Source organism: Mesocricetus auratus, unplaced genomic scaffold, assembly GCF_017639785.1.
Source record: "Mesocricetus auratus isolate SY011 unplaced genomic scaffold, BCM_Maur_2.0 Super-Scaffold_100015, whole genome shotgun sequence".
In the NCBI taxonomy this organism is placed as follows: domain Eukaryota; kingdom Metazoa; phylum Chordata; class Mammalia; order Rodentia; family Cricetidae; genus Mesocricetus; species Mesocricetus auratus.
The window spans coordinates 65,501,037-65,528,303 of NW_024429198.1; the positions used below are offsets into that span (position 1 = coordinate 65,501,037).

The following is a 27,267-nucleotide window of genomic DNA, read 5'->3' on the forward strand; positions in this document are numbered from 1 at the left end:
GGCAGGATGCACTCAGGCAACAACACTCTGGCCAGCCCAGAGTTCTGTGAGAACCATGCAGGTGCAAAGGACCCCTTTAAAGGACTGATCCCTGCCCACTCACACTCTCTTTTACTCTCTCCATCTCCCCTCCTCTCTCTCTCTCTCTCTCTCTCTCTCTCTCTCTCTCTCTCTCTCTCTCTCTCTCTCTCTCTCTCGTCTCGCTCTCGCTCTCGCTCTGCACAGGTTGGTTACCTCTCACCCCCTTTCCCTCCCTGTCTACCAATAAAACGACACATGGGATCATTGAGTCACGGATTATGTCTTATTACTGGGTAAACCTAGACATTTTAACAACATAGAGAACTCATACAAGTAGGAACTAGGCACGTCCCGTTACAAATAGCCATAATATGCCGGGCGCGTTGGTGGCGCACACCTTCAATCCCAGCACTCAGAAGGCAGAGGCAGGCAGATCTCTATGAGTTCGAGGCCAGCCTGGTCTACAGATCGAGTTCCAGGACAGCCTCCAAAACAATACAGAGAAACCCTGTCTCCAAAAACCAAACAAAGAAAAAAAAACCCACCAAAACAAAACAAACAGCCATATGTGAAGGAAAACGAGAGCAGACACTGAGCAAGAACATCAGAAACAGACCTTAGAGAGGGGTAAAATGGCCAGAGATAACATTTATACATTCATGCAACAGGCTAATCAGCCGGGTGGTTAGTCTAGACCAGAGAAGCAGTCAGGACCTCCTGCTGGGGCGGCAGAGAAATGGGCCTTTCCCGCGGTTTCCTCTTCGTGGAGGGGGTGGGGATGGGAATGCTGCAGCCCACGGCCATTTTGCCATTTGCTGAAGTAAAGAGCTCCTGAGATTAGAGATCCCTGTGGCTTCAGAGTAAAGGGCGACAGAAAGCAAACTTGACTTCTGGGGGCGCGCGGGGGCTAGGGGTGCTCTGGGATAAAACAGGAAGGGCCGGGTCCTCCACGCCCTGATGGGTTTGAGCAGCTGACTCCTTCCTTGTCTCCCCCCCCGCCCAGAATGTGGTGCTTTGTCGCCACCTGGTGGTTGAAGTGGACACTACATAGGGCGGCGGGACCCCACCGCTTGGGGTAGGAGGTTCCGCTCTCTTTGCGCAGAGGCTAATGAACCCGCAGGAGGTTTGGGTGACTTCCCGGCAGGGGGCAGAGGTGGGGAGAGGGAGCGAGGGTGGTGCATGGGGAACCGCTGCTTGAAAGTCAACTGACTGGGGACCGACAATGGCTTCATTGTGTCCGGGGCCTTGACCTTGATTTTCTGCCACTCTCTCCCCGGAGTATGGCATCACCAGGGTCTGATTGGCTAGGATTGGCTGCAGGATTCCTCTTGGCGACAGTGGGCGGGCTACGGGGTTGGCCACTCGTCCTTGGACTCCCCAAAGGCCGAGAGAGGCGGCGCTGGCCCTGCTCCCCAGGAAACCCAGGGGGTGGGGCAGCTTGTGGCCGGTGGCTCTTGGGAGTCAGCTGTCGGTCCTTCACCAGCAGGAGGCAGACTCTGTGGATCCTGGAAGGATCCTGAGTACTAAGGCCTGGGATCTACAGTCTGAGCCACCAGGCTCCATCCATCTTAGTTCTAGGATCCTTGTGCACAGGCGTTAGCACCACCCAGTTTTGTTTTGTTTTGTCTTGTTTTAAATTGCTTACACATAGTTACACATTTCCAATGTAGAAGGTATTACACAATGTAATAAAAACTAAAGCTACTGTTTTTGAGTTAGCAGCTCTGCTTAGCTAACTATTATTCCTTTATTGTATACCCTTCCTGATCCCATTCAATGTGCATATAAGAATGCATGTATCATTGGGGCAGGTCCTAGAAGCCCAACTCCTTCCTCCCGAAGCTAGGGCAGGAGGGGAAAAAGTTCAAGACCAACCAGGGCATTTTTCCCTGTCTCAAATTTTCTTTTCCTTTCCTCCTCTTTCTTTTTCCTTCCTTCCTTCTTCCTAAAAAAGAGGGCCGCGGATATAGCGGATGAAAAAGAGCTTACTTAGCATGTGCTGAGCTCCTAAATTCAATGTCTAGCACCATAAAAAAAAATGGAAGGAAGGAAAGAAAGGAAAACATGATGTTGGATTGGAATTGTAGCTTAGCAGTGTAAAACTTGCCTGGTATGTGCAAGGCCCTGGGTTCAGTCCTCAGGAACACACATGCATAGACACAACAGTGTAATTTTTGTGTTCTAACTCTGAAGATGAGAATCAAAATAACAAAGCAGAGAGGTTATCTGGGATAATTAGCACATAGTGTCTTAATTTTGTTCTTGTCACCTTTATTGTCATTGGACCCCAGCAGCTCTTTCTTACACACACACACACACACACACACACACACACAGCCTGTTCCTCCCTTTCTCCATCTCCCTTCTAATGAGCCAGACTGATAAAAATCTGTGTCCCCATTGGGGAGGGCCTAGGCCCTGCCCCAGATGAAGTGACAAACTCTGGAGATCCCCCATGGAGGGCCTCACCCTCCCTGGGGAATGGTGTGAGGATTGGGTGGAGGGGGGGATGGTAGAGGGGCAAGGGAGGAAGGTTGGGAGAGGGAGCTGGGATCAACATGTGAGGCAAGCATGTTTCTAATTTAAATTAAAAATATATTGAAAAAATCTGTGTCCCTAGTACCTATGTTTTTTTTTTTTTTGAAAAGCTAGAAAGAGCAGCTGGTGTTTTTGCAGCATGTTCTCTCCTTCCCTCCCGTATCTGACCTAGATGGAACTATTCACTCATTATAGAAAAGGCATTCCTATTCTGTGGCAGAAGAAATGTTGATGGCCCACACGATACCGTGGGCCCCCACGGTGACTCTACCTACAAAGATGTCCCTGAATGCTGAAGAGGAGGCCAAGGGCTCTGCAGAGCAGGTAAAGGGAGGGTTGCTGCCTGTCAGAGCTCCCAGGGAAGGCATATTCTTTCTCCTCTGTGGTACTTTAGGACTTTACCTGTCCAACAGGCTACTACCTGTACAGTAGCTACCCCACTCCAGGATATGTGGGGTTAACAGATAACATAGTGCCTAAAGGGACCTGGCACTGAGAAAGTCCCTAAAAAACAGTGAGTGTTGTTGTATTGTAAAGCAATGCAATGTGTTTTTTCCATACTTTGAGTATCCAAATGGAATTGCTATCATCTTTGTTCTCTTTAAAATCGGCCAGTCTTGCTTGCTGGGATGGCACATACCTATAGTACAGCACTTGGGAGGCTGAGGTTGGGGGACTAAGAGGCCAATTGGGCTAATTAGTAAGAACCCTATCTCAAAAACAACACACACCCACATTCTCTCTCTTAAACGCACACTCTCGCACACTCACACCACTTGTCTCTGCAGAATGTAGGAGAAAATTTGGCTTTGACTTGCAATTCACTGAAGAAAGGGAAACTTGACTTGGGGTTCCTGTTAGAACATCTGGTTGTCACCTGTTGAAGCTGCTGCTGGTCCCCTAAATGCCCTTCAGCCAGAGAACACAGGACACTGAAGAATGCTATTCCAGAGGATGGGAAATATGTGAAACCCCACAGGTATGAGACAGGGTCAAATCACAGGTTCAGCAAGCACCCTTTGAGCCCCTGCTGTGGGTGGAGGTGGCCTCCACAGTGACTCACAGCCAAAGGGTCCCTAAAACACAGCAATTCCATTTGAGAAAAAAAACTACTTGCTGTGAATATTGACTAATTTTTTTCTGAGCTTACTAGGTGCCCACTGTTCTAAAAGACATCAAACAAGATGGTGAGATTCTTACCTTCAAGCAACTTGTCTTTCAGTGATTTTTCTACACATGGTATGTTCCCTACTTTATCATTTTTCTCTGCTTTTTTTTTAAAGGCACACCTTACATGCAATTGCCTTTCTAGTTTATAGTCCTATGAGTGTTGACAAATGCAGCTGTGTGGCCACCACCATGACTTCCATCACCTACACAGTCTTCCTCTGTTTTGGAATTAATTTAGCCTTCAGCCCTAATCACTGACGGCCACTTCTCCCATTCTCTTCTTGTAGCTTCTCCTTTTATCTGAATGCAATCTTACAGTGGGTAACCTTTATAAAACAGTATGTGGGGGGGGCAGAGAGACAGAATGTGTGTCGTGGCGTGTCTGTAGAGATCAGGGGACAACTCTTTCTTTCTTTCTTTCTTTCTTTCTTTCTTTCTTTCTTTTTTTGAGAACCAGTTTGCCCCTTCCACAGTGGGTTCCAGGTCTCAAACTCAGGTCATCAGGCTTGTGTGGCAAGTGATCTTAGCCTCTGGGCCTCCATAGCCCCAGTGCAAAACCTTCTGTATAGTTGTTTTGTTTTTTCTGTGCTGAGGGTTGAATCCTGGCCCTGGGGCCTGCTAGGCAATTGTTCTCTGTCCGTGTCGTTGTGTTTCCCAACACTCTGACTTGCCACAGTGCTTTGGGCTTAATGTGCATATCATCAGTTCATTTTTCCCCTTTAACTTTTTACTATGAGCATTTCCCAATATATAGGTAAGAGACTAATACAATGAACCTGTATGCCTACCACCTAGATTCAGTAATTGACGGCATTTTGTCATATTTTTAAATGACATCTCTATATATACATGTGCATTTACTGAACCATTTGCAAGTAATTTATAAAGGCTGGAGAGGTGGCTGCATATCCAGGAGAGCTTGCTGCTGTTGCAGAGGACCCGGGTTCAGTTCCCAGCACCCGCATCAGAGAGCTGATGACTGTCCCAGTCCCAGAGAATTGACACCCTCTTCTGGCCTCCTGGGGCACCTGCAGGTACATGGGCACACACATACACAGAAATAAAAGAAAACATAAATCTTTAAAAGTCTCATTGTTGTTTTACTCACCTGGTAAGGTTTTCTTTTTCCCTCCCTCCCTCCTCCTCCTCCCCTTCCTTCCTTCCTTCCTTCCTCCCTCCCTCCCTCCCTCCCTCCCTCCCTCTCTCTCTCTTCCTTTCTTTCTTTTTCCAGACAGGGTTTCTCTATCCCAGGCTGTCCTGAAACTCCTTACTCTGTGGTCCAGGTTGGCTCGGAACTCAAGAGATCCACCTGCCCCTGATTAAAGGTGCCACGTTTCATTTTTAAACTTTTGAAACCCTAAAGCTTTCTGATGTGGGTGCCAGGAACTGAACCCAGGTCCTCTGCAATAGCAGCAAGCACTCTTAACCACTGAGCCATCTCTCCCCTTATAAATTACTTTTAAATGGTTCAGTAAATGTATTTGTATGTAATTTTGAAATAATTATTCGAAGTGGAAGTTGCAAAACCAGCAGGCTCCTAACCTTCCCCAAGCTTCGCCCAATAGTGATATTATAGTATATAGCTGTAATATATAAGAGCAAACAGAAAATTAACATTAGTACATTATTTCTAATTGGGCCTAATCATCTATGTTCGTGTGTGTGTGTCTGTGTGTGTGTGTGTGTGTGTGTGTGTGAATTTCACATCACTTGAGGAAATAAGTAGGCATAAGATTAATATATTACATGGGTAGTAGATATTTGTCTTTGTGAGAAATGACTACACTCTTGCAAACTATACTATTTGCATCCTTACCAGCAGTGTATAAATTACAGTTACACTGGGCAGGGCATTTCTTGTTTGTTTTGTTATTGATACAGAGTCTTCCTGTGTATCTCAGACTAGCCTGAAACTCATATATAGCCCAAGCAGATCCCAAACTGCCAATTCTCACACCTCGGTGTATGGCATGCTGGGTTACAATCATCTATCACCACATCTGGCTTAATAATAATTACTGGACTTTTCCTTTTTTTTCCTCCCTCTCTCCCTTAGGAGCTTGGCTTTCTAACAAGGATCTCCAGTGTTTACGAAGGTACGTGGCACACAAAAAGCATTAGTGGTTTTAGTCTAGGAAACCTCTTGTGACTGTCCTCTCATTCCGTGCCTCATTTTTCTCTGCTGTCACTGTGGTAGAGCGCCTTGGCCTGGCTGCCCCATTTAGGGCTTTTGTCCTTTCTCACGCCCCCTCTGGATTCCTGCCATGCAGCCTGGAAGACCGGCCATAGACACTGGAAGCTGTAGAAACACAATACTTCTTCTGATGCTCACTGGACACTGGGAGGTACACTCTATACTGCTCTGTGCTGGGTCCCACGACGGAGATCATTTCACTCTCCATGACTCTAGCCACTGTACCTTAAAGGCATCAAGCAAGCCCTTTCCTTGATTTCTCTGCCTGCAAGAAAGTGGCAGAGATAGAGTGTAGAGAGAAGACTTTTCCTTGCCAGCCGCTTTGGTTTTTCCCCCACCAGTTGCCTGGGCTCTGCAGCGTTGTAGTCCCCAAATAACACACAAGACGCTGTATTAATTATGAAGCTGTTGGCCTTGCTTGTTTCTTACTGGCTAGCTCTGGCTTAAGTATTTTTCCCATAATTGTTAATCTTAGTATTTCTCTTACCGGAGAAAAGTTCCGGACATCTTACTTCTCTGGCGGGCTACATCTTGACTCTCTGTGTTTCTCCTACCCAAAGTCCTCCTCGACACCTAGTCCCACCTATCTTGCTTTCCTATTGGCCAACAGTGCTTTATTGACATGTACACAGGCCCCAGTTAGACTAGAACAAATATATGGAACTTACAGACCAGTAGGAGAGAGCAATAATAATTCAAAGATGCAAAATTTAAATAATTATAGGTGAAGTGGTACCTTCAAAAAATAGCATTTTTGCCGGGCGTTGGTGGCGCACGCTTTTAATCCCAGCACTCGGGAGGCAGAGGCAGGCGGATCTCTGTGAGTTCGAGGCCAGCCTGGTCTATAGAGCTAGTTCCAGGACAGGTTCCAAAACAATACAGAGAAACCCTGTCTCGAAAAACCAAAAAAAAAAAAAAAATAGCATTTTTGAGGGGAACTGGAGAGATGGCTGCTCTTCCAAGAGGTCCTGAGTTCAATTCCCAGCTACCACATGGTGGCTCACAACCATCTGTAATGAGATCTGGTGCCCTCTGCTGGCCTGCAGGCAGAAGACTGTATACACAATAAATAAATGAAATATTTAAAAAATCCATTTTTAATTTAGTCTCTGAAAAATTTATACACGTATACAATATATCTTGATTGTATCTATCCCTTATTTCCCACCTCCTCCCCATAGGCCTTCTCAGGAATTTACTTTTTTGTTTTATTTTGTTGTTGTTGCTTTTTGTTTTGTTGTTTTTTTGAGTTGAGAGTCTTGCTGTGTAGTCCTAGCTGACCTACCACTTGGTCTTGAACTCACAGAGATCCACCTGCCTCTGTCTCCCAAGTGCTGGGATTGAAGGTGTGACTCACCAGGTACTGACTTTTTAACAAATAGTTGTGGAATCATTGACTCTCTGGCCCCACAAGATAGTTCAGTGGGTAAAGAGCTTGCTGTACAAACCTGAAGGTCTGAGTCTGATCCCCAAAATTCATGTAAAGGCAGAAGGTAAGAATTGATGCCACAGAGTTGCCCTCTGACCTCCACAGGAGTACCTCGGCAAGAGTTCCTACAGATGCACACACGCACAGGCATATCACATACCACACGCACACACATCATACACATAGAAGACATTATATATACAGACATCAAACACACACATCACACATGGACCCAACAGTTTGGTTTTTTCGAAGGAGTACTGTGGGCCCTAGCTTAGTAGCTGCTGCATGGCATGTATGAGGCCTTGTGTTTGATCCTGAGCATAGAGAGGCCACACACTAGAAACAGCTTTGCACTACCTATTTGTACATATTTATGTGTGTGCAGACCAGTGCCTGTACAAGTGTGAATGTGCACAGAGGCCAAAAGAAAATTCTGCCTTATTCCTTTGAGAGAGGATTTCTCTTTTTTTTTTTTTTTTGTTTGTTTGTTTGTTTTTCGAGACAGGGTTTCTCTGTGGCTTTGGAGGCTGTCCTGGAACTCACTTTGTAGACCAGGCTGGCCTCGAACTCACAGAGATCCGCCTGCCTCTGCCTCCCGAGTGCTGGGATTAAAGGCGTGCGCCACCAACGCCCGGCCGGATTTCTCATTTTTAAAACTTTTCTATCTATTCTTTTTTTTTTTTTTTTTTTGAAACATGGTCTTGCTATGTAGATAAGGCTGGCCTTGAACTAACAGAGATCCTCTGAGGCAGCCTGGATCTCCTGTGGTTTGTTGTTTATTTTGTTTTGTTTTGTTTTTGTTTTTGTTTTCTGTTTTTGGCTAGTCCAGCAGCCAGCAAGCCCCATCAATCCTCTGGCCTCTGCCCCTTGCAATGCTGGAATTAAAGGCATGTGAGAGACAGTTTTTCTTTAACTAATTTTTTTTATTTAAATTAAAACCAGTCGTATTTTACATACCAATCCCAGTTCTCTCTCCCTCCGGGCCTCTCATTCCCCCACCATCTCTCCATCCCCCCACACCCACTCCTCAGAGAGGGTGAGGCTTCCCATGGGGGAATCCCTCCCTGCTGTATCTAGGCTGAGAGAGTATTCCTCCATAGGGAATGGGTTCCAAAAAGCCAGTTCATGCACTAGGGATAAATACTGGTTCCAATGCCAGAGGCACCATAGATTGGCATTTGAGGTAGTCATCAATCTCATTATAGCGGAAGGGCACTTAAGGTAGCCTCTCCACCATTGCTTAGATTCTTAGTTGGGGTCATCCCTGTGAATTCCTGGAGATTTCCCTAGTGCCAGGTTTCTTGTTAAGCTACAATGGCTCCCTCTATTAAGGTATCTCTTTCCTTGCTCTCCTCTGTCCTTCCTCCAACTTGACCTTCCTGATCCCTCATGTTGTCCCCTCTCTCTCCTTCTCTCCTCCTCTCCCTCCTACTTCTCTCTCCCCTTCCCACATGCTCCCAATTTACTCAGGAGATCTTGTCCCTTTCCCCTTCTCTGGGGAACCATGTACGTCTCTCTTAGGGCCCTCCTTGTTTTCTAGCTTCTCTGGGGTTGTGGATTGTAGGCTGGCAATCCATTGCTCTATGTCTAATATCCACTTGTGAGAGAGTACATGCCATGTTTGTCTTTCTGTGTCTGGGTTATCTCACTCAGAATGGTTTGCTTTCTTCTAGTTCCATCCATTTGCCTGTGAATTTCAAGATGGACCAGACAGTTTTTTTATGTGGGTGCTGGGATGGGAACTCAGTCCTCATGTTAATCAGTGAGCACACTTAACCGCTGAATCATCTCTTCATCCCTAAACATATATTTTTCACAAAAAATTTTTTAAAAAGATTTATTTATTTATTACATATACACCAGATTGAATTGTAGATGGTTGTCAGCCACCATGTGGTTGCTGGGAATTGAACTCAAGACCTCCTCTGAGCCATCTCTCCGGCCCCCACAAAAGATTTTTATTTAGTAAGAAACCTTACAACTCAGAGTACTAAGACAGCCGAATTAAAATATGAATGAAGTTTAGCAAGTGCCTCGAGCTATCTAATAAACACATGCATAGTTTCTCAACATCCTTGGCCATTAGAGATTTGTACATTAAAATCCCAATGAGATAATGATGTATTACCATGCATCAATTAGAATGAGTAAGCTATTTATTTATTTTTAATGTTATTTTTTGGTTTTTTGAGACAGAGTTTCTCTGTGCAGCTTTGGAGCCTGTCCTGGAACTAGCTCTGTAGACCAGGCTGTCCTCAAACTCACAGAGCCTGCCTCTGCCTCCCAAATGCTGAGATTAAAGGCATATGCCACTGCACCCGGCTAGAATAGTTAAATTTTGAAAGACTGGAAATGCCAAATCTTTTGAATGCACACGCCTCTAATCCCAGTAGTCAGGAGGCAGAGGCAGGTGGATCTCTGTGAGTTTGAGGCCAGCCTGGTCTTCAAAGAGAGTTGCAGGACAGTCTTCAAACTTACAGAGAAACCCTATCTGGAAAAACCAAAACAAACAAATAAACAACAACAACAAAAAACAAACAGAAAATACCTGACCAGACAAAGACAGGGATTGTCATAGCAGCTTTTTGCCCATAAAATCCGAAACTGGAAATGGCCTAAGTATCCATCAATGACTGAATAAATTACAGTAGATTCCTACAATGGTTTATCATTCAGTAATAAAAAGAAACAGACTGAGGAATGCTACATCATGAATGTACTGATTAGTTTTTGTTACATTGACACAAACTAGAGTTATCTGTGAAGAGGGAACCTCAGCTGAGAAATTGCCCCTGTCAGACTGACTTGTGGGCATGTCTGTAGGGTGTTTTTTTTTTCTCAATTAATGATTGATGTGGGAGGGCACAGCCCACTGTGGGTGGTGTCATCCCTACATAGGTGGTCCTGGGCTGTATAAAAAAGCAGGCTGAGCAAGCTATGAGGTGCAAGCCAGTAAGCAGCACTCCTCCATGGGCCTCTGCTTCAGTTTCTGTCTCCAGGCTTCTCTTGAGTTCCTGCCCTGACTTCCTTTAATGATGGGCTGTGACATGGAAGTGTAAGCCAAATAAACTCTTCTTCCCCAAGTTAGTATTGGTCAGTGTTTTATTACAGAAACAGAAAGCAAGCAATACAATGATTGACCCTCAGAAAACACGCCAGCTCAAAGAAACCAGACAGAAGAGTGCACGATACATGAATATGTTCCAGTCAGAGTTCTAAAACACAAGCCAAACCAGGGGAGGGTGACAGAAAACAGAACCCATGCTAAAGGAGACCCAATCTTAGCAAAGCAAACAACAACAACAACAATAATAATAATGAATGAATGAACAGCAGTACCATGTAATAAGTCCTGGTAGGAAGGAAATGTGGTATCGCAAGAGAGAGTGATGAAGAAAGGGCCATTTTGATTGGCTGGCAGGGGAGAATTCTCAAAGGGGTGGTGTCTGTCTGAGCAGTGGGTGTCTAGAGGGAACCACCCATGTGAAAACATTCCTGGAATAGAGCATTAAGAAACAAAGGCCTAGGATCAGGAAGGAGTTTGGTGAGTCTGGGCACAGCCTGGGGCCCTGGTGAGTGGCCAGGTCAGGATGGGTGGGGAGGGAACAGAAACCAGATCCTGCAGGGACTTCCCACCCTGATAAAGACTCAAGAATGTGAGTCCATAAATCCCTCACAGTCTAGTGAGCAGAAACACATGGGCACATAGAAGAGTTATGCATGACATCAGAGAGTAGCCAGTGCTACCTGGGGACATCTGGGAAGCCTTCACAGGGGTGACATTTTACCTGAGGACAGGAGGGTGGCCGAGGGGATGGGCCAGCCCAGTGGAGAGTATCGTGTCTAAGATGTCTACAGGTACGAAGCCACCTGGGAATTCACAGACCTCCCTTGTTGTGTTATTGAAGTGCTTCCTGTGGGAGATGGGAGGCTCTGAACTTCTCTCAGCCTAGGTCCTGCAGGGCATGGAACCCCCTTGAAGAACTCTGAATCTGGGAATATCAGAGTAATGTTATACTTCAAGTAAGATCTCCAGCCTAGGCGTGCAGACAGCAGGGACCAGGGTGTAATATGTGGGCAGATCCTAGAGAAGTGACAACTCTGCCGGTCATCAATATGCCCATCTAGGCTGAGGAAAAGAGCTGCAGAGTTTGAGGAGCCAAAGGAAGTAACTGCCAACTTTGGTGTAATCTGCTCCCAAAGAAGGCTCATCACAAGGGGAAAACCACAGGCTTCAAACTCTGGATTTAGAAGCTTTGGGTCTAGTATGGAACCCAAGAATCTGCATACATAAAAACATGCAGGAACATTTGATAGGCTATGGGAATATTCTATACTTTTGTGGATATGAGGGAATCTGTCAAAATCCACTTTACTGTCCACCTTAAAAGGGGTGCAACTTATATAAGCTCTACCTCAGGGAGAAGAAAGGTGTGGTGACTCGAGTTCTGATACAGGTGGACTCCATACCTTGTGGCTGCCAATTCGGCCTCCCCAGGCTCCTGGAATGGGAGGCAGAGTGGGCACACTCTCACCTGGATTGAGAGCCAGGTGAAAAACAGCATCTCCCATAGGGCTCTGAAAGAGATGTGGACAAAGGTAGAGCTCGTGTCTCCACTCTGCAGCTGAAGAATTGTAACCGATGGATCCTGTCCATCTGGACCACATGGCTCTGATCATGCTTCTGGGATTTGATCCCCAGTGCTGCCTAAACCGAGCACGGTGGCACATTCCTGCAATAATAGCACTCAGGAGGTGGAAGCAGAAGAGTCAGAAGTTCAAGGTCATTCTTGGCTACTTGGAGAGTTTAGATCAGCCTGGATACACGAGAGCCTGTTTCAAGAACAAACTAGGAGACACAGCAAGTAATTGGCACAAGGTTTTTAACTTGTAAGGTGTGAGTGAGGTTAGCAGAAGGTCCCGGGGGGCAGGGGCTGGGGACAACAGTGAACTGAAGGACCCGTGAGGGGAGCTGTTTGGACCACACTTTTGCCCCACTGAGCCCCCCCACAAGTGGTTGAACCTGAACCTCCTAGGCTGGTGCGTTTGTCATTCCCAGTTAACAGATGAGGAAACAGAAACTCAAAAAGGATCAGTTAATGATTCTGGGTCCCAAAGTGAGGATGTAGGAGACCAGCCCTATGTGGCCCTGTGCTGCCTCCCCCCAAAATAAGAGAAGTTGCAGGGTAATGGTGGTAGATAGGTGGATATGGGTATAAGCGATGTCCCTGCCACTCAGAAGGTATCCAAGTCCTCTTTGCATGTGAGAATGATCTCAGACTCAGAGGAGAGGGAATCTGGAGCCTTGCAGTACCAACAGAAGTAGAAGGTCCCAGCCAGCAGCACTTGCCTGGGTCTTCTAAGAATCTCACAGCAGTGCCACATGCTTTATCCAAGCAACAGAAGGAGGCGGTGGAGGCAGCGGCGGCAGCAGCAACAGCAAATCTGTCCCCCCTTGCTCCGCAGGGCTGTTTTGCTCTGATGAAACACACATGGCAGATGGTTGCAAAGTTACTATCTTGAGAGTCGATAGAAATGAGATTTCTTTTTCCTGTGCCAGATCTCATTTCCTTCAGTAACAATTATTGTAGTAAACAGAGGTTTTCTGATCTTGTTAAGATCCAAGGATGGGGATTCCTTTACACTTTTAAAAGTATGAATATTTTCTTATAGAGTTCTAATCTGTTGATAGAGGGCCTTTTTTTGTTTGTTTTGCTTATTTGAGACAGTGTTTGTAGCTCAGGCTGACCTGGAACTAAGTAGCCTAGGCTGGCCTTGGGTGGGTAGTTCTCCTGTCTCAGCTTCTATAAAGCTGTGATTATAGGCACAGGGCGCCGCACTTGGCTTGATGCAAATATGTATCTGCACCTGTGTGTATGCATGCATTATGTGCATGCAGGAGCCCTCAGAGAGCAGAAGAGGGCATTAGATTCCCTGGAACTAAGAGTTACAAGCAGCTGGCAACTGATCATGTGTCTTCTTAAAGAACTGCCAGTATTCTTAAACCCTGAGTCATCTCTCCAGCCTGGAGTGTTGTTTTCTTGTTTTGTTGAGATAGGGTCTCCTCATAAAGCCAAAGCTGGCCTTAAACTCCATAAAACTCCGTATATAGACAAGGCTGACCTTGAACTCCTGATCCTTCTTCTTTAGCCTCCCACTGTCCTGGGATTACAGGTATTCACCATCTTGTCCAGCTGGTGCTATTCTACAGCTATTCTGTGCCTCCCTTCTCCTTTTCTCTCCAAAGGTCAGGAAGGGAAGAGGCACTGCCACCACCAGAGACCAATTCCAGCTACAGACTACCCTGGGTAAGCCCTCCGCATGCTTCCCTGTGTCTACCATCTCTCAACAAATGGGCCAGCAAGAACGAAAACTTCACTGAGTGTAGGAGGCCCCAGCAGAGATGACATGGAAGGACCGAGAAGTGGGTAGATTGTGACTTGCATGAGGAGAATTATTTTGAACCAAGTCTTGAGTGCTGACAGCATAATGATCATTATTAGGGCCTCAGATATAACGTGAAGCCCTCCCTAAAGTTAAATTTTCCCTTTCAGATAAGTGTGGCCTGTCAGCCCTGTATAAGATGGTTCTATGCCCACCTCCTCCACGACACAGGGTTGGAATGTTCCAGCTATTCCCTCCCTGTTACCTTTGTTTCTTGGGTAAGTAAAGACTCTGCTTTCTTACCTTAGTCCCTAAAAAATAAAAAGTCAACCTAAGAGAAGACGTAAGCATCACAGAGTTGCAGGCTTCTTCTCATATTTAGCTTCAGGCTTGCAGTCTGGAATCCGACCTCCCAGGGACCCAGTGGGCACAGTGTGACATCAAATAGAGCAACAGATTTGTAGCCGGATTATGCTCAGCAGATTTTGTTTGACTATTACAGTATTTTGAAACTTGGTTTTGTTTTGCTTTTGGTTTTGTTTTGTTTTTTTTCATTGAAACACTATTTGCTGGGTTTTGTTAAAAAAAAAATGAGAGCTGGTGAGATGGCTCAGTGTGTAAAGAAAGTGCCAGCTACACAAGCATGGAGACATTAGTTTGTGTCCCCATATAAAGATGGGCAGAGTAACACACACCTGTAATTCCAACAGTAGAGATGGAAACTCCTGGGCCAGCTAGACTGGTGTGCATGGGTGAACATACACAGCCCTGTCTCAAACAAAGTGAAAGATGAGGGCCAACAGTGAATGTTTGTCTCTGACCTCCACACGGCAAGTGCACACACACACACACACACACACACACACACACACACACACACACACACACACACAGCAAAGGGGGAACATTACAAAACTCTGAGTTGGACATGGTAGCACTTGAGAGACAGATGGGCACGGAAAGATCATTTTAAGTACGGAAAGATCATGGTAGGTTCGACCCATGTTCCCCATGACAAATTGCTGCTACTTGAATAAAGTAGTTGCTTCCTTTGCATAAAGTGATTCACTATACTCTCTGCCACTCCCAGTCATCTCCCATCCACAGGCTAGAAGTAAATAAGCTAAAGGCAGATATGGACCTGTGGATTTCAGCCTCAGCCCTGCCACTTAATCTCCACATTCCCCTGAACAGACTTTTGCCCCTTTGTCTTTTGAGTCAGGGCTGCATATATCCCAGGCTGGTTTCAAATTCAGTGTATATTGGAGGATGGCCTTCAGTGCTGAGATTACATTTTAGCCCCTGCACCTGGCTAAAATATTTCCCTTGTTGCTACATCTCCAGGGCCTGATAAAATCCCTGGCACATGGTAGTTACTCAGCAAATGTGTTCGATATGTAGGTCTGCTTATTTTATAAGAAGAAATGCAAAAAAAACTGGTGGGTATATTATTTCTAAATTATATGTGCTGTCTTTCCTCTTTTTGCTTCTTTAAAAGGTTAACAGGCAGGAAGATGTTTGGAATTTCTTCGTCATGGTCAGCTGAGACCCAGCCTAGGAGAACAATATGCTCAGATCCCGTGCTGGCTTCCTAAGGTCACTCTCAGGATGCCAGGTAGTGCTTTGGAAAGGTACAGTTAGAAATGCACGCACTTATGTGCTGCCCATTGAGAGCCACGGCCGCTACACAAACACACTTATGGCATTAAGTGCTCCTTGAAGCATCTTCCTCGGAGAAGTCTATTTCCATAAAACCAAAGGCTAGTCCGTTGCTCTCAGTGACTGGACTCCGAGTGCTGGAGTTGCCTCCTCTTTAGATGTTCCTTTGCTGGAACATCAGAGATGGTAAGTGGTTCTCAAGGGAATTCAAGCCTACTAGAATATTCTATGACATCAGCCTTCTGGAACTATCAGTAGACTTATGCTGGCTCTTGGTGTTGGTGGCCTGTAGGGTTCAGCTCCTACTTTTGGCTTCTCAACTTCCACTTTTCCTTGGGAATCCTTTCTTCCCTCCTGTGAATTTAAGGAGAACGAGTTTCCTTCTAGGTTATTGCCGAGATGAGCACAGGACCAGCCATGTCTTCAAACCCGGTCTGCAACCATACGTTCAGAAGAAAGCCAGTTCCACAAGACCCAAGATTTCATCCTGGAGCTTTCCCCAGTGCTGTTGGCAGCCTTCAGTACGCCGACCCTTTCAACAGGGAGCACATCCCCAAACAGTGAGGGACAGATGCCTGAGTAGTCCTGAATGAAGACACCGGAGAGGAGATGCCTGTTGTCGGGTTTCGCCTGGATCCAGGTATACCTGGTGCTGAGATGAACTCTTGGACTTTTGGTTTCAGGAACTCACATATTAGCACTTCCCTTTAAGGGCTTTGATTAGTGCTTGCAGCAAAGACTATTCTGACTAACAAACTAAAAAAATGTAGATAGAAAAAAGGCACAAAACCGAGACCCATTGCTCAGTGTAATGAAAAAATTAATGACTAAACACATAAACGTTTAGGCTGTGACAAAGAAAGAGAGAGCCCTCTGACCACGGAGTACATAACCAGAAGCTCGAACCCACAAGCAGCTGGGCCACATCTGCCCTAACCCTTTGCTTTGAGAAGACTGGGAACCAGATAGCCTCTTGATCTACTGGTAAAAGTATCCCACAGATGTGCCAGTTAATTTTACCTAACCAATTGACAGCTACTGCCTTCTTCAAGGCCCTTCCTTTCTTGATAACCTTGTATGGAAACTTTGTGTGCTAAGTAATTTCTGTAACCATGGGAACCTTGCAAACTGAGACTTGCAGTCTCAGGACTCACTCCCCCTCCCCTTTTTCCCTTTAAAAGCTTCTCTTTTTGGCTGTTTGGCATCTCATTTCCTCCACCATGGAAAGAGATCCAAGCTGGCCAGCCTGTACAATTAAAAGAAACCTTTTGCTTTTGCATCAGAAGTGTCGACTCCTTGGGCTAGCCTCTGGGATTCCGAAAACCTGACAAAGCACTCAGATGGAAATCATGGCAGAGGCTGACAATGGCTTTGAGTCATTCTTCTTCACATGCATTTTAAATTCCATGAGAGCCCTGGACTAGGAAAAGGGAAGTTCGTTTGTTTTAGTTTCGAGACAGGTCACAGGCTATGTAGCCCAGGCTAGCCTCAACTCTGTAGCTGAGGCTGACCTTAAATTTCTGATCCTTCTGCACCCACCTCCAAATGCTGGGTTTACAGATGTGTGTTACTAGCCTAGAAGTGATCCCCCCCCCATTTCTTTAATTCATGGAAGGAGATGCAAGCCATTCCTCCCTGGGTTTCACAAATGTCTGGTTACATTCACATCTGTCTTTTGTCTGCCTTGGGGAAGGGAGTGGCATTGAGATGAGCTGGGTGTTGGTGGATTTCTCAAGAACTTTAAAATTTGCTATGCTTTGACTGTAGAAAGTTTTCTAGTATTTGTGGTTGACCTTGTAAGCTCCAAAGAGATGTTCTATTTGTGCACCTACTGAATTCACTAATAGGATTACTGAGGATGTCGTGTGCCAGACTCCATCTCCCACACAGGGACCAGTAGGGGTGGGGTAGGGGGTGCGGGGAGGGGAGCAGGCTTTCTTTCTGGGAATGGTAGCTCCTAGCTCCTGGCCAGCTCCTAACCCTTTGAAGCTGCCACAGCTCTATTGACCCAACCTGAATTCTGCTCCCAAAGGTTTTGTCACCAAACAATGTATTCCATCCCTGTTTCCCAATTGAAGGAACTTGAGTGGTTCCTTCTCATTTCTATATTCGTGATATCTTCTGGTTAGCTCTTAGTAATAAAAGTTTGAGGCACTTGTTTTATGTTAGGCCCCGGGCTTTGATAACGTAGGTTTCTCAATCCTCAGGGATGCTGTAAAACAATTAACAGTCTTATCTCCATTGTGAACAGTTGAGGGAACTATTTGCACAGCAGTTAATTCACTTGTTCTAGGTCACATGGCCAGTAAATCACAGGGCCCCACTGCAATCCTGTCGGTCCAGATCCCCACACCCCAGAAGAATCCATTATCTCAAAGACTCCTTCATTTCTGTGGCTCTTTTCCAGAACTTCCTGGTTTTCGATCTGCTTAGGTTGGTTTTATGGGTGTCTACCATGCTCTTGTCATCTTTGCTTATATGTTGAGTCATTCATCCATTCCTTTATTCTCTCAATAAAGCACTCATCAGGCTGCTCTTACCCTGATAATCCCTGGTTACCTTTGCTCATTCCTCCATCTGTTCACTCACTGAGCTGCTGGCTGATGCAGATACATTGTAATCCAGGCTGCTACCTTTACCAGCCTTTCCAATGTTTCCAAGGCTTTGACGTAGACCCTCCCTTTCTTAGAGTATACTGTAGCCAGTGGAACTGGCGTGATGCTCATTCCATGAACAATGAGGGTGCAAAGGATATGGCAGTTTACAGTTCAGTCTCACTGTGGTCTGGCAAACTCCCATGCTGTCTGGTCTTTCTGCAGGAGTTGGATGTCTGGAAGACCCAGCCAGGATGATTAGAAACAAACTCTCTCCCCTCTCCTCTGGAGACAGGGGTCTATATATTTTCCTCCAGTCTGGAACTTGCTATGTAGCTGACGACAACCTGGGACTACAGGTATGCACGCCACTCCCAGTTTTATGTGGTACTGGGTAATCTGATCTAGGGCTTCATGCCTGGCAAGCACTCTACCAATGTAACCATACCCCTAGTCCAAGAAACATTGTTAATTTTTTTCCAGAAAATGTTAACCTTGAATCCTCTGTAGTCTAGGATGAACTTTACATTCTTCTGTCTTTATATTCTAACTGAGATGACTACAGGTTATTACTGGTTTATTCGGTGTTAGGTATCAAAAACTGCCTGCCCAGCATGCATGAGACCCATTCTATCAGCCTGCCTACATCCATAACTCCTAAAATGACTATGGAGGTGCTTAGAGTGTAGTTCAGTGAGAGATCATCTGACTAGCCATGTGAGGAACCAAATTTGATCCCTGGCACCACAAAAATAAAAAGTTACGAATCTGGGCTCTTTCTTTGCCCTGTGGGTCACCTAGAGTTTATAATAATCTTATGAGGTGGAGGTAAGGCTTGCACAAAGCGTAGATTCCCCTCGCTGGACCATGCTGCCTCCACAATTGTTGGATGATTCTCACAGGTGAACACATGTTGAAACTCATCACAACTTCTTTGGTTAGTGGACTTCCCAGAAAATAGGCTTTAACCACACAGTTTCCACAAACAGAAACCCTTGTGAAGAAATCTGATGACAGTGAAGCAGCTTCTACACAAGGCCTAATGTTCAGTCATGGGACACGGTCAAATCCGAGAAGAGAGGCATGTGCTTGTGCGCACTGGCCATGCCACTACTCTTGCAAGTGTCAGCAGCAGCCCTGAGTTTTTTAACTCACACATTACTCCTCCTGTCAGCGATGGAGGGTAGGGAAGGAATGTTTTGTTTTCTTTTGACAATGATTCCCTCAACCTTACTAACTCAGGAAAAGGAGAGTAGTCAGGGGCCTTATTGAAAAGCCCCAGAAGAGCCCTCAGATGTCCCAGTCTTAGGCAGATGCCATAAGGCGCTTGTCTCTTTCAAGGCCTTTCCACCTCATCTCCAAGTTGCTCACCCAGGTCAGGTTCTCTAGAGGAACAGAACAGAAGAACCCTATCTAACGAAGGTCTGAAGATCTAGTAGAAGCTCAGTCCACAAGGCAGGATGTCTCACTGGTCTTCAGTTCATGCCACAATCCCAAAGTAGGCTCTGATGCCACTGAACGAATGAACGAGTGACCTTGCCAGTGAGAGCGAGCAGGCAAAGAGAGCGAGCTTTCTCCTTCCATGTCTTTATATACCCAGAGAAAGGTGTACTTTCGCACTTGAATGATTTAATTAAGAAAAAAGAAGTCCCAGCCGGGCATTGGTGGTGCACGCCTTTAATCCCAGCACTTGGGAGGCAGAGGCAGGCGGATCTCTGTGAGTTCGAGGCCAGCCTGGTCTACAGAGCTAGTTCCAGGACAGTCTCCAAAACAATACAGAGAAACCCTGTCTCGAAAAACCAAAAAAAAAAAAAAAACCAAAAAAAAAAAAAAAAAAGAAGTCCCAGATGCTTGGGGTTTAGCTAGTTCCAGTTGTAGTCAAATTGACATCCAAGAACACAATCACAAATCCCTTTTCCTTAATTCCAGCCCTTGGGAGGCAGAGGCAGGCAGATCTCCAAGCTGAGGCCAGCTGTCTATAGGATAATTTCCAGGACAGCCACACAGAGAAACCCTGTCTCAATAAACCAAAAATCAAACCAAACGAAGCCCAAAGTCCTTTTCTTTTCTTTTTTTTTTTTGTCTTTTTGTTTTTGTTTTTTTTGAGACAGGGTCTTGGTGTGTAGCCTTGAACTTGAGCTTTTCCTTCCTTTTCCAGTGGGTTGTGATTACAGGCATGTGCCCCCGTTCCAGATGCATTTGGAAATGAGTACTGTGAAGGTATAGTTATGGACGTGCCCATACTGGCTCTTCCCTCTGCTTTGCAGCTCTGTAAAGGGTGGCTCAACCCACATGATGTTGCAGAGATAGCTGTGAGGGTGCACTTGGATGACCTTTAGTCCTCGGAGGCTACTGAGCAATGCTGCTCTTCCCTGTCAGCCTCGCACCTGGGCCTGAAGACCCAGGTGTCAACTGCAGCAGGTGCTGTGTGTTGTCACCCTCCCCACCCCATTCCTTTCAGGCCTCACTCTCGGACTTCCTTCTTTTTGATGCTCTCAGAACGTCTTTACCCTGCCTTCCCTTTCTGAAATCCCTTTCCAAGACCACCGCCCACTTCTGCCTTCTCCTGACCTCCACCTCCACCCCAGGATCCCTCATTCTGTCTCAACTCTCTCCCCTCATCCCAGCTCTGTCTTGTTTGCTAGGAGGAGGCCTCCTGAGTTCTGCCAGATATCCCAGGCCTGCCTGCCTCTGCTCTGCCCACTGCGCTCTGCCTGGGCTCAACTTTTCCTTTTTTCACCAAAACAAACAAACTAGGGTCTCCCTGTAGCCCAGGCCGACCTTGAACCTGCTGTGATCCTCTTACCTCTCACTCTGGGATCTTATAGGGTCTTGGGTTTTCAGTCTCTCTCCTCCTTTAGCTCTTTCTTAGAGCTGTGATGCTTCTCTGCTTCCCACAGCTGTCTTCCATTTATATGCTACTTATTTTTAAAAAATTAAATGTAGAAACTAGAAGGTGCTAGTTGGTAGGGTTCTTGTCCAGCATGGGTTTGATCTTCAGCATCAAATAAAACCAGGCACAACTGCACTCATCTGCAATCCTAGCAGTCAGGATAGAGGCAGGAGGATCAGAGATTCACCAGCCTCAGCTACACACAGGGTTCAAAGCCAGCCTGGGAAACACGAGATCCTGTTTCAAAATAAATATATAAGTGAAAAAATGGTACCATAATAAAACAAGTAGTTAGATGTGAGACAGCCCATACTACCCATATATATATATATTTTTTTCTTTTTTGAGAAAGGGTTTAATGTGTAACGCCACAGGCTGGCATCAAATTTATATCTTCCAGGTTCAGCCTGAATGCTGGCAGTAAAAGGTTTAAAGTATGGCTAGGCTACCTATATATTCTTGATCTTTCAGTGCTGTATCTCAACCAAAGGGTACTTAATAGAGGATAGTTATAAATTAACTTCTTGGTCAAAGATCCTATTGTGTGAAAGGCTGGGAAGACATACAGACAACCTCCGTAAAGGCTCAGGGAGTGGTAGACTAAAACTGAAATGGAAGTCAGCAAGAAGTGAAAGGTTCAGGTCAGGTGGTGGTGGCGTACGCCTTTAATCCCAACACTCGGGAGGCAGAGGCAGGCAGATCTTTGTGAGTTGGAGGCCAGCCTGGTCTACAGAGCGAGTGCCAGGACAGGTTCCAAAGCTACAGAGAAACCCTGTCTCAAAAAACAAGAAGACAAGAAAGGAGGAGGAGGAGGAGGTGAAAGGCTCTCAAAATGAGCCCCCCCCCCGGGTAATTTTCATTTCATTTGTTTACATTCTCATAGTTTATTTGGAAAGACTGGACAGTAACAGAGGTGCGACGGTACATATAGCTATCAAGATGAGGAATTTGGATCACTTTTCCCCATTTTCTTTGCAGGTTTGGAGTCAGTCTAGGCTTGTACATGCTGCACAAGTGCTTTACCATTGAAATATGCTCCAGCCCAGAAAAATCAGTTTTCAAAATGAAAAAGTAAGTTTTTTCCTTTATCCTTTCTTTCCTAACTTCCCCCTCCTCCTTCTCCTCCTCCTCCTCCTCCTCCTCCTCCTCCTTTTTTTGAAAGTAGGGCTAGGAAGCTTGCTATAGGGATTTCTTTCCCTGTGGGAACAGGGGACCTTAAGGATCATGAGGTCCTGGCTGGACACTGACTCAACTCTTCCTATTCTTGCAGTCAGTCTACTTAGATTCTCAAGCGTTGGTTACACTTCTGCAGTAAGTCTTTTGGGAAGTTGTCAGATTGCAATTTAGTCATCAACCTCAGCCCCTGTCCTCTCAAAGTGCAGCTCCAAAGTAGGCTACTGAACCAACTTGCAGCAAAGAAGAGGCCAGGCAGCAGCAGCTTACAGCAACCCTACGTGCTGTACACGGAGCTAAACCCTAGGGCACCTGCCCTTTCTCCCAGGCTTCAGCCTTAGCGACGTGGGGCGGGGTGCCCGCAAGAAGCTGGAGAGGAACTCTAGAGACACCCCGGGGAACCGAAAGGTGTCAAGGGCCAGGCCACAGACCCCACCGCTCTGCGGTGCAGCGTACGGGGCGGGGCTGGCGCTGTGACGCCGCCCTCGCCGGGCCCTGCCCCCTCGCGCGTTGCCAGGGAGATCAGGTGACTCCGGGCTTCCAGCGCTTGCGGCCCGGGTGACGTCAGGCGCGCCGCTGCGGCTCAGTGGCTCGCGGCAGGTGCGGTGTTGGCTGGCGTAGTTAGGTCCCGGCTTCTTCAGTCGAGACAGGGTCAGCACCCGGGCTTTGCGTGGAGCAGAGAGGTGAGGACGGTGGGTTTGGAGCAGGGCGGCCAGCCTGGGGCGGTGGGGCGCGGGCGGCTGTGCGGGCAGAGCTGGCGGGAGCCGCGGCGTGGCGGGTTGGGGCGAGCGGTTCCTGAGGAGGAGGGACCCCACGGTACCACCGCCCGGAGCCCTGTGGCGGACTGAGGGTCTTCCGTGGTTTGCGGGGTCCCCTGGGCAAGGGAGTCCGCGGGCTGTGAGCGGAGCGGCCTCGCCCCACCCTGTCTCCCGGGATGTCTGCCGGAAGCTGCTGGATGGATTTCTTCGCCTTGGGCTGCGATTTCTGCGGCTCTCGGACTCGTGCCCGGGTCGAACTTGCTTGGGAGTGAGGGGGTCGATCGCGGAGTGAGCTGCAAAGAGGGGGACACGGAGCCGAAGACGTGGGCGCAGGGAACCCTGGCCGCTTGCTAAGGGCGTAGGATCGGGATCCGAGTGTACACCTGTTGAGGAGGTGAAATCGGAGAGGGTTCTGAATGAGGACAGGGAAAGAGGGAACCTCCGGGGAAGGAGACCCAGTCTGAACTCTATGGAGTGCATGCTTGGGCTTTCTAGGATGGGCAGTTTGGAGCATTAAGTTGGGACCTGTTCGAAAAAGCTTGAGCGTCGAGCTGAGGCATCGATCGTATGCATTGGGAAGCCATGCAGACTCGGTTGAGGAAAGGGGGAACACTATGATGGGGAGTCACTTGAATGGTTGTGATATTCCGGAAAAGAGTTGACAACACCTGAACTGTGATATATACAGACATGGGTGGGGGTTCAGGCAACCAAAGTGCCGGTGGCACGCAGCACATTTTAAGTTTTATTCTCGAAGGGACATACCCAACCCTGTCTTATTTTCTTGTATCCCATTTGACTGGATAGAATAACTGGGTGAGAGAGAGAGATGTTGCCTTCGATTTGCATGGAGACTGGCATGTTCCCAGCACATTGCTCGGAATGTCTTGCAAAAATACCCCTCTCCCTAGGGTGAAACCCAAATCGGACTGATTAGCAGTATTTTTAATGTGGGAAGTTACTAAAGGGAATTAGCACTAAACCATGGGTATGGAATGTTGAGTAAGATGTAAATTGTGAAACAGGTTTCCAGCTCAGTTTTTTTCTGTGCAACTTCCCTCAGTTTCTGGTTTTCCCAGAGTAAAATTGCTTAATTTTGTATGCGTGTGGTGTCTTTGTGACTGGTTCCAGTTCTGATTTTGAGGAGATAAGAGTCTCCTGTAGTCCAGGCTGGCTTCTGCTGTCATATACCTGAAGTAAGGCCTTAAACTCATAACCTGCTATCTCCACCTCCCAAGTACAGGCACACACCATACACACCCAGTTTTGTTTAAATATTAATTGGACTATTTTATCTTGATTTCCTGAGAAACTGGAAAAGTGTATTTTGTTTGTGATTTGGTGATTTATATTTTTTGTATTCCTGAAATATACTGATGTTGCTAAAACGAAACATCCACACCAATTTGTATTTGTTTCACATCAGAAAACAATATTGACCTCCGGGGATCTTGTACAGTAGAGCAGCTTAGGGAATTGTTGAGAACTTAGGAAGATGGCCTCAGCTGGTTTACGTGTAAATGCAGAAACTGGCACAGTACTCTGGAGAGCATATCTCAAGAGGTCGAGACAGGGAAAATGAACTCCAGCCAGCTCAGTGAAATCAGGCCCCATAAAAGAAGTCCTAAGACAGGTGATTTTGGCCAGGTAGTGGTGGCACCCACTTTTGATCCTAGCACTTGGGAGGCAGAGGCAAGTGGATCTCTGTGAGTTCAGGGCCGGCCTGGTCTACAGAAAGGGTTCTAGGACAGGCTCCAAAGCTACAGGAAAACCCTTCTCGGGAAAACCAAAAAATAGATGATTTTAAAGCAGACACAACCACAAAACTGCAAAGTGCCTAAAGGCCTCACAGGTTTTTTTTATTTGTTTTTGTTTTTTAATGTTTTTTTCAAAACAGGGCTTCTCAGCGTAGCCTTGGCTGTCCTGGAACTCGCTCTGTAAGCCAAACTGATCTCGAACTCAGAGGTTCACCTGCCTCAGAGGGTCTTAAGAGTCTCTGAAGGAACCTCATAAGAAAGGTTAGAAATTGCTGGGCAGTGGTGATGCGTACCTTGGGAGGCAGAGGCAGGCAGATCTCTGTGAGTCTGAGGGCAGCCTGGTCTACAGAGTGACAGCACAGTCAGGGCCAAACAAAGAAAAGCTCTGTCTCGAAAAACAAAAACGAACAGACAAAAAAAGAATGTTTAGAAGTTAGATGCCTTGGGGTGTATCGATTTTTTTCTGTTAACCATTTTCCAAATTCCTAATCGTATTTCATCTGTTCAACTAACTCTGCCTTGTCTGGAAAGAAACAGGCCTTCCCATTCCCCCTTTTGCCAGACACAGTCATGGGGACCTGTCAGGACGGTTAAGTAGGCTGAGAGGTTTTTTTTGGAAAATTTCCACTTTCATTCACCCTTGCCACCCCCACATGTTCTTCTCATTGGTGGAGAACGTAAGAGTTCATTGTCAGGGGAAAAAAAAAATGTTAGTGTGTTTTCCTAAACAAGCTGTGATAAACACCAGGGCTGGTCTTCCTGAATTCAAGACACATGGTTTTCCTTACGTGGAACAGGGCCAAGGACAGCGATGTAGCTCAGTATTAGAGTTCTTGCCAAGCATACACTGTGACCCACATGGGGTTGATCCCAGCAGCAAAGTGGGAAAAAAATGTTTGGTGTTGTAATTCCAGTATTCAAAAGGCAGAGACGGGAAATTGCTAGTTCCAGGCTGTCGTGGGTTACGCACAGAGTTTGAGCCAAATAATCAAAAGAATTGGGCTAAGGTGAGAGGCTCAGACTGGCTTATTTTAAGCCTTACTTCTTTATCACTCCCTTGTCTAGGTCAGTACCCTCTTCACAGAGCTATAGGGAGAATTAATGAGAAACTGTATGAAATTCAAATTGCTCCAAAGCAGGACATTTTAATTCCTGGATAAATGGTGTTTTTTAAGATGTAGGAATTTTTTTTTAAAAGAGGGAAGAGTTACAGACTTTTGCTAACATCCCATTTACACTTAGAGGCCTTTTTGCTGGATTCTTTCCTTTTGTCCTGGAGTTTTGTGGACTTAGTTACAAATCAGCCAATGATCGAGACCTGGAGGCCTGAGATTAAGCACCTGCTTGTATTTTGTGTGCAAATAAGTGCATGCTTTTCATTATCTTATACTCTTTTCTCTATTAACATGTGTTGGTTCTTTCAAGCATTTGCAGTAAGCCCAGAACAGCAGGCTGTGAGGCTGGGCAGCTTCCTACCCAGAATCCTTTGAAGGCAAGATTGTTACTGGAAATTGTGTCAGCTCTGGAGGACTTAGTCCTTAAAGCACTTCTGAGGGGGACATTGGGATTACTGCTCATTATAGATGAGGATGGAAATAGTCGTCTCATTTGAAATTTCAGCACAGGTCTGGCTATAGAGAGGAGATTCAGGCACTCGCTGTTATTCCAGGGACTCTGGAGCTATGACATCAGCCCCCAGACTTCTGACATTTGTTGCCTGAGTAAAGCTTTCTACCTGAGGGGAATTAGAAGAGACTTCCTGTTTCCTCAAGCTAAGCTGAGTGCTGTGTCCCAGGCCTCAACACTCCTCGCATTTGTCCAAGCTGATAAATTGGCTTGGCTATAAAATAGGAGTCAGCAATGAAAAGCAGCAGGATAGAAGCAAGGGCATTGGATATGAGTCGGTCTCACCGAGAAAGGTTCTTGCCACCTTAAGAACTGTAGCCAAAGGGCTCTACAACGGGAACGATTTAGGAAATGCGGAATAATACTACCCTGATCTACCAGGGTTCAAATTAACATTTTTCTTCTTTACAGTGGGACAAAATTTTACCCATATAACCATTCTTTTTTTTTTCTTTCCAGTGTAGTGTTCAATAAATTAGCAAGAGATTTTCAATACCCTCCACCTTTCCTCCTTCCCCCCTTCTCAGTGTAGTTTTGGAGCTAGTCCTGGAACTCGCTTTGTAGACCAGGCTGGCCTTGAATTCAGAGATCCACCTGCCTCTGCCTCCCAAGCACAGGGACTAAAGGCTACATTATGTACCACTACCACCCTGCTTTCTTTGTTTATTTGTTTCCCTTCCTTCTTTCTTTCTTCCTTTCTTCCTTTCTTCCTTTCTTTCTTCCTTTCTTTCTTTCTTTCTTTCTTTCTTTCTTTCTTTCTTTCTTTCTTTCTTTCTTTCTTTCTTTTAAGAGATGGTCTCATCTAGTACAGAATGGCCTCAAATTGCCATATAGCTAAGGCTAGGCTTGACCATCTGATCCACCAGCCTCCACTGCCCCAAAGTTTGAGATTAGAGGCATGTGTCACCATACCTGGCTCCCAATAATTTATTATATAATGTGCTTTTTGGATGATTTTGTACAATTGCTGTAGTGTTGCAAGCACATTTAAGGTAGGCTGAGCTAAGCTATGGTGTTTATTGTATTAACTGCATTTTCTTTTTTTTTGTTTGTTTTTTGTTTTTTGTT

The 27,267-nt window shown here is 46.1% G+C and overlaps 1 protein-coding gene and 1 long non-coding RNA gene across 5 annotated transcripts in view; both read left to right on the forward strand.

Moving 5' to 3' along the window:
• Positions 1-2,593: 2,593 nt before the first annotated feature.
• LOC106022349 lies at positions 2,594-13,903 on the forward strand. 2 transcript variants are annotated; one of them, XR_001197349.3, is made up of 5 exons: positions 2,594-2,883; positions 3,348-3,538; positions 3,713-3,798; positions 5,786-5,825; positions 13,603-13,903. It is a non-coding gene; the product is annotated as an uncharacterized LOC106022349 (long non-coding RNA). The 2 variants fall into 2 exon arrangements; XR_005881760.1 differs by lacking the exon at positions 13,603-13,903 and adding an exon at positions 5,927-6,316.
• Positions 13,904-18,230: 4,327 nt separating this feature from the next.
• The window catches only part of Cystm1 (cysteine rich transmembrane module containing 1), a 58,849-nt gene continuing 49,812 nt past the window's right edge, over positions 18,231-27,267 (forward strand). The window contains exons 1-2 of one of the 3 annotated variants that reach the window (XM_040758112.1): positions 18,231-18,351; positions 21,864-21,956. In XM_040758112.1, the coding sequence (XP_040614046.1) occupies positions 21,889-21,956 (68 nt within the window). In that variant the 5' untranslated portion in view covers positions 18,231-18,351; positions 21,864-21,888. Of the gene's footprint in view, positions 18,352-21,665; positions 21,735-21,863; positions 21,957-27,267 lie in introns of those variants that run through there. The other 2 variants (XM_021234297.2, XM_021234301.2) reach the window with 2 other exon arrangements.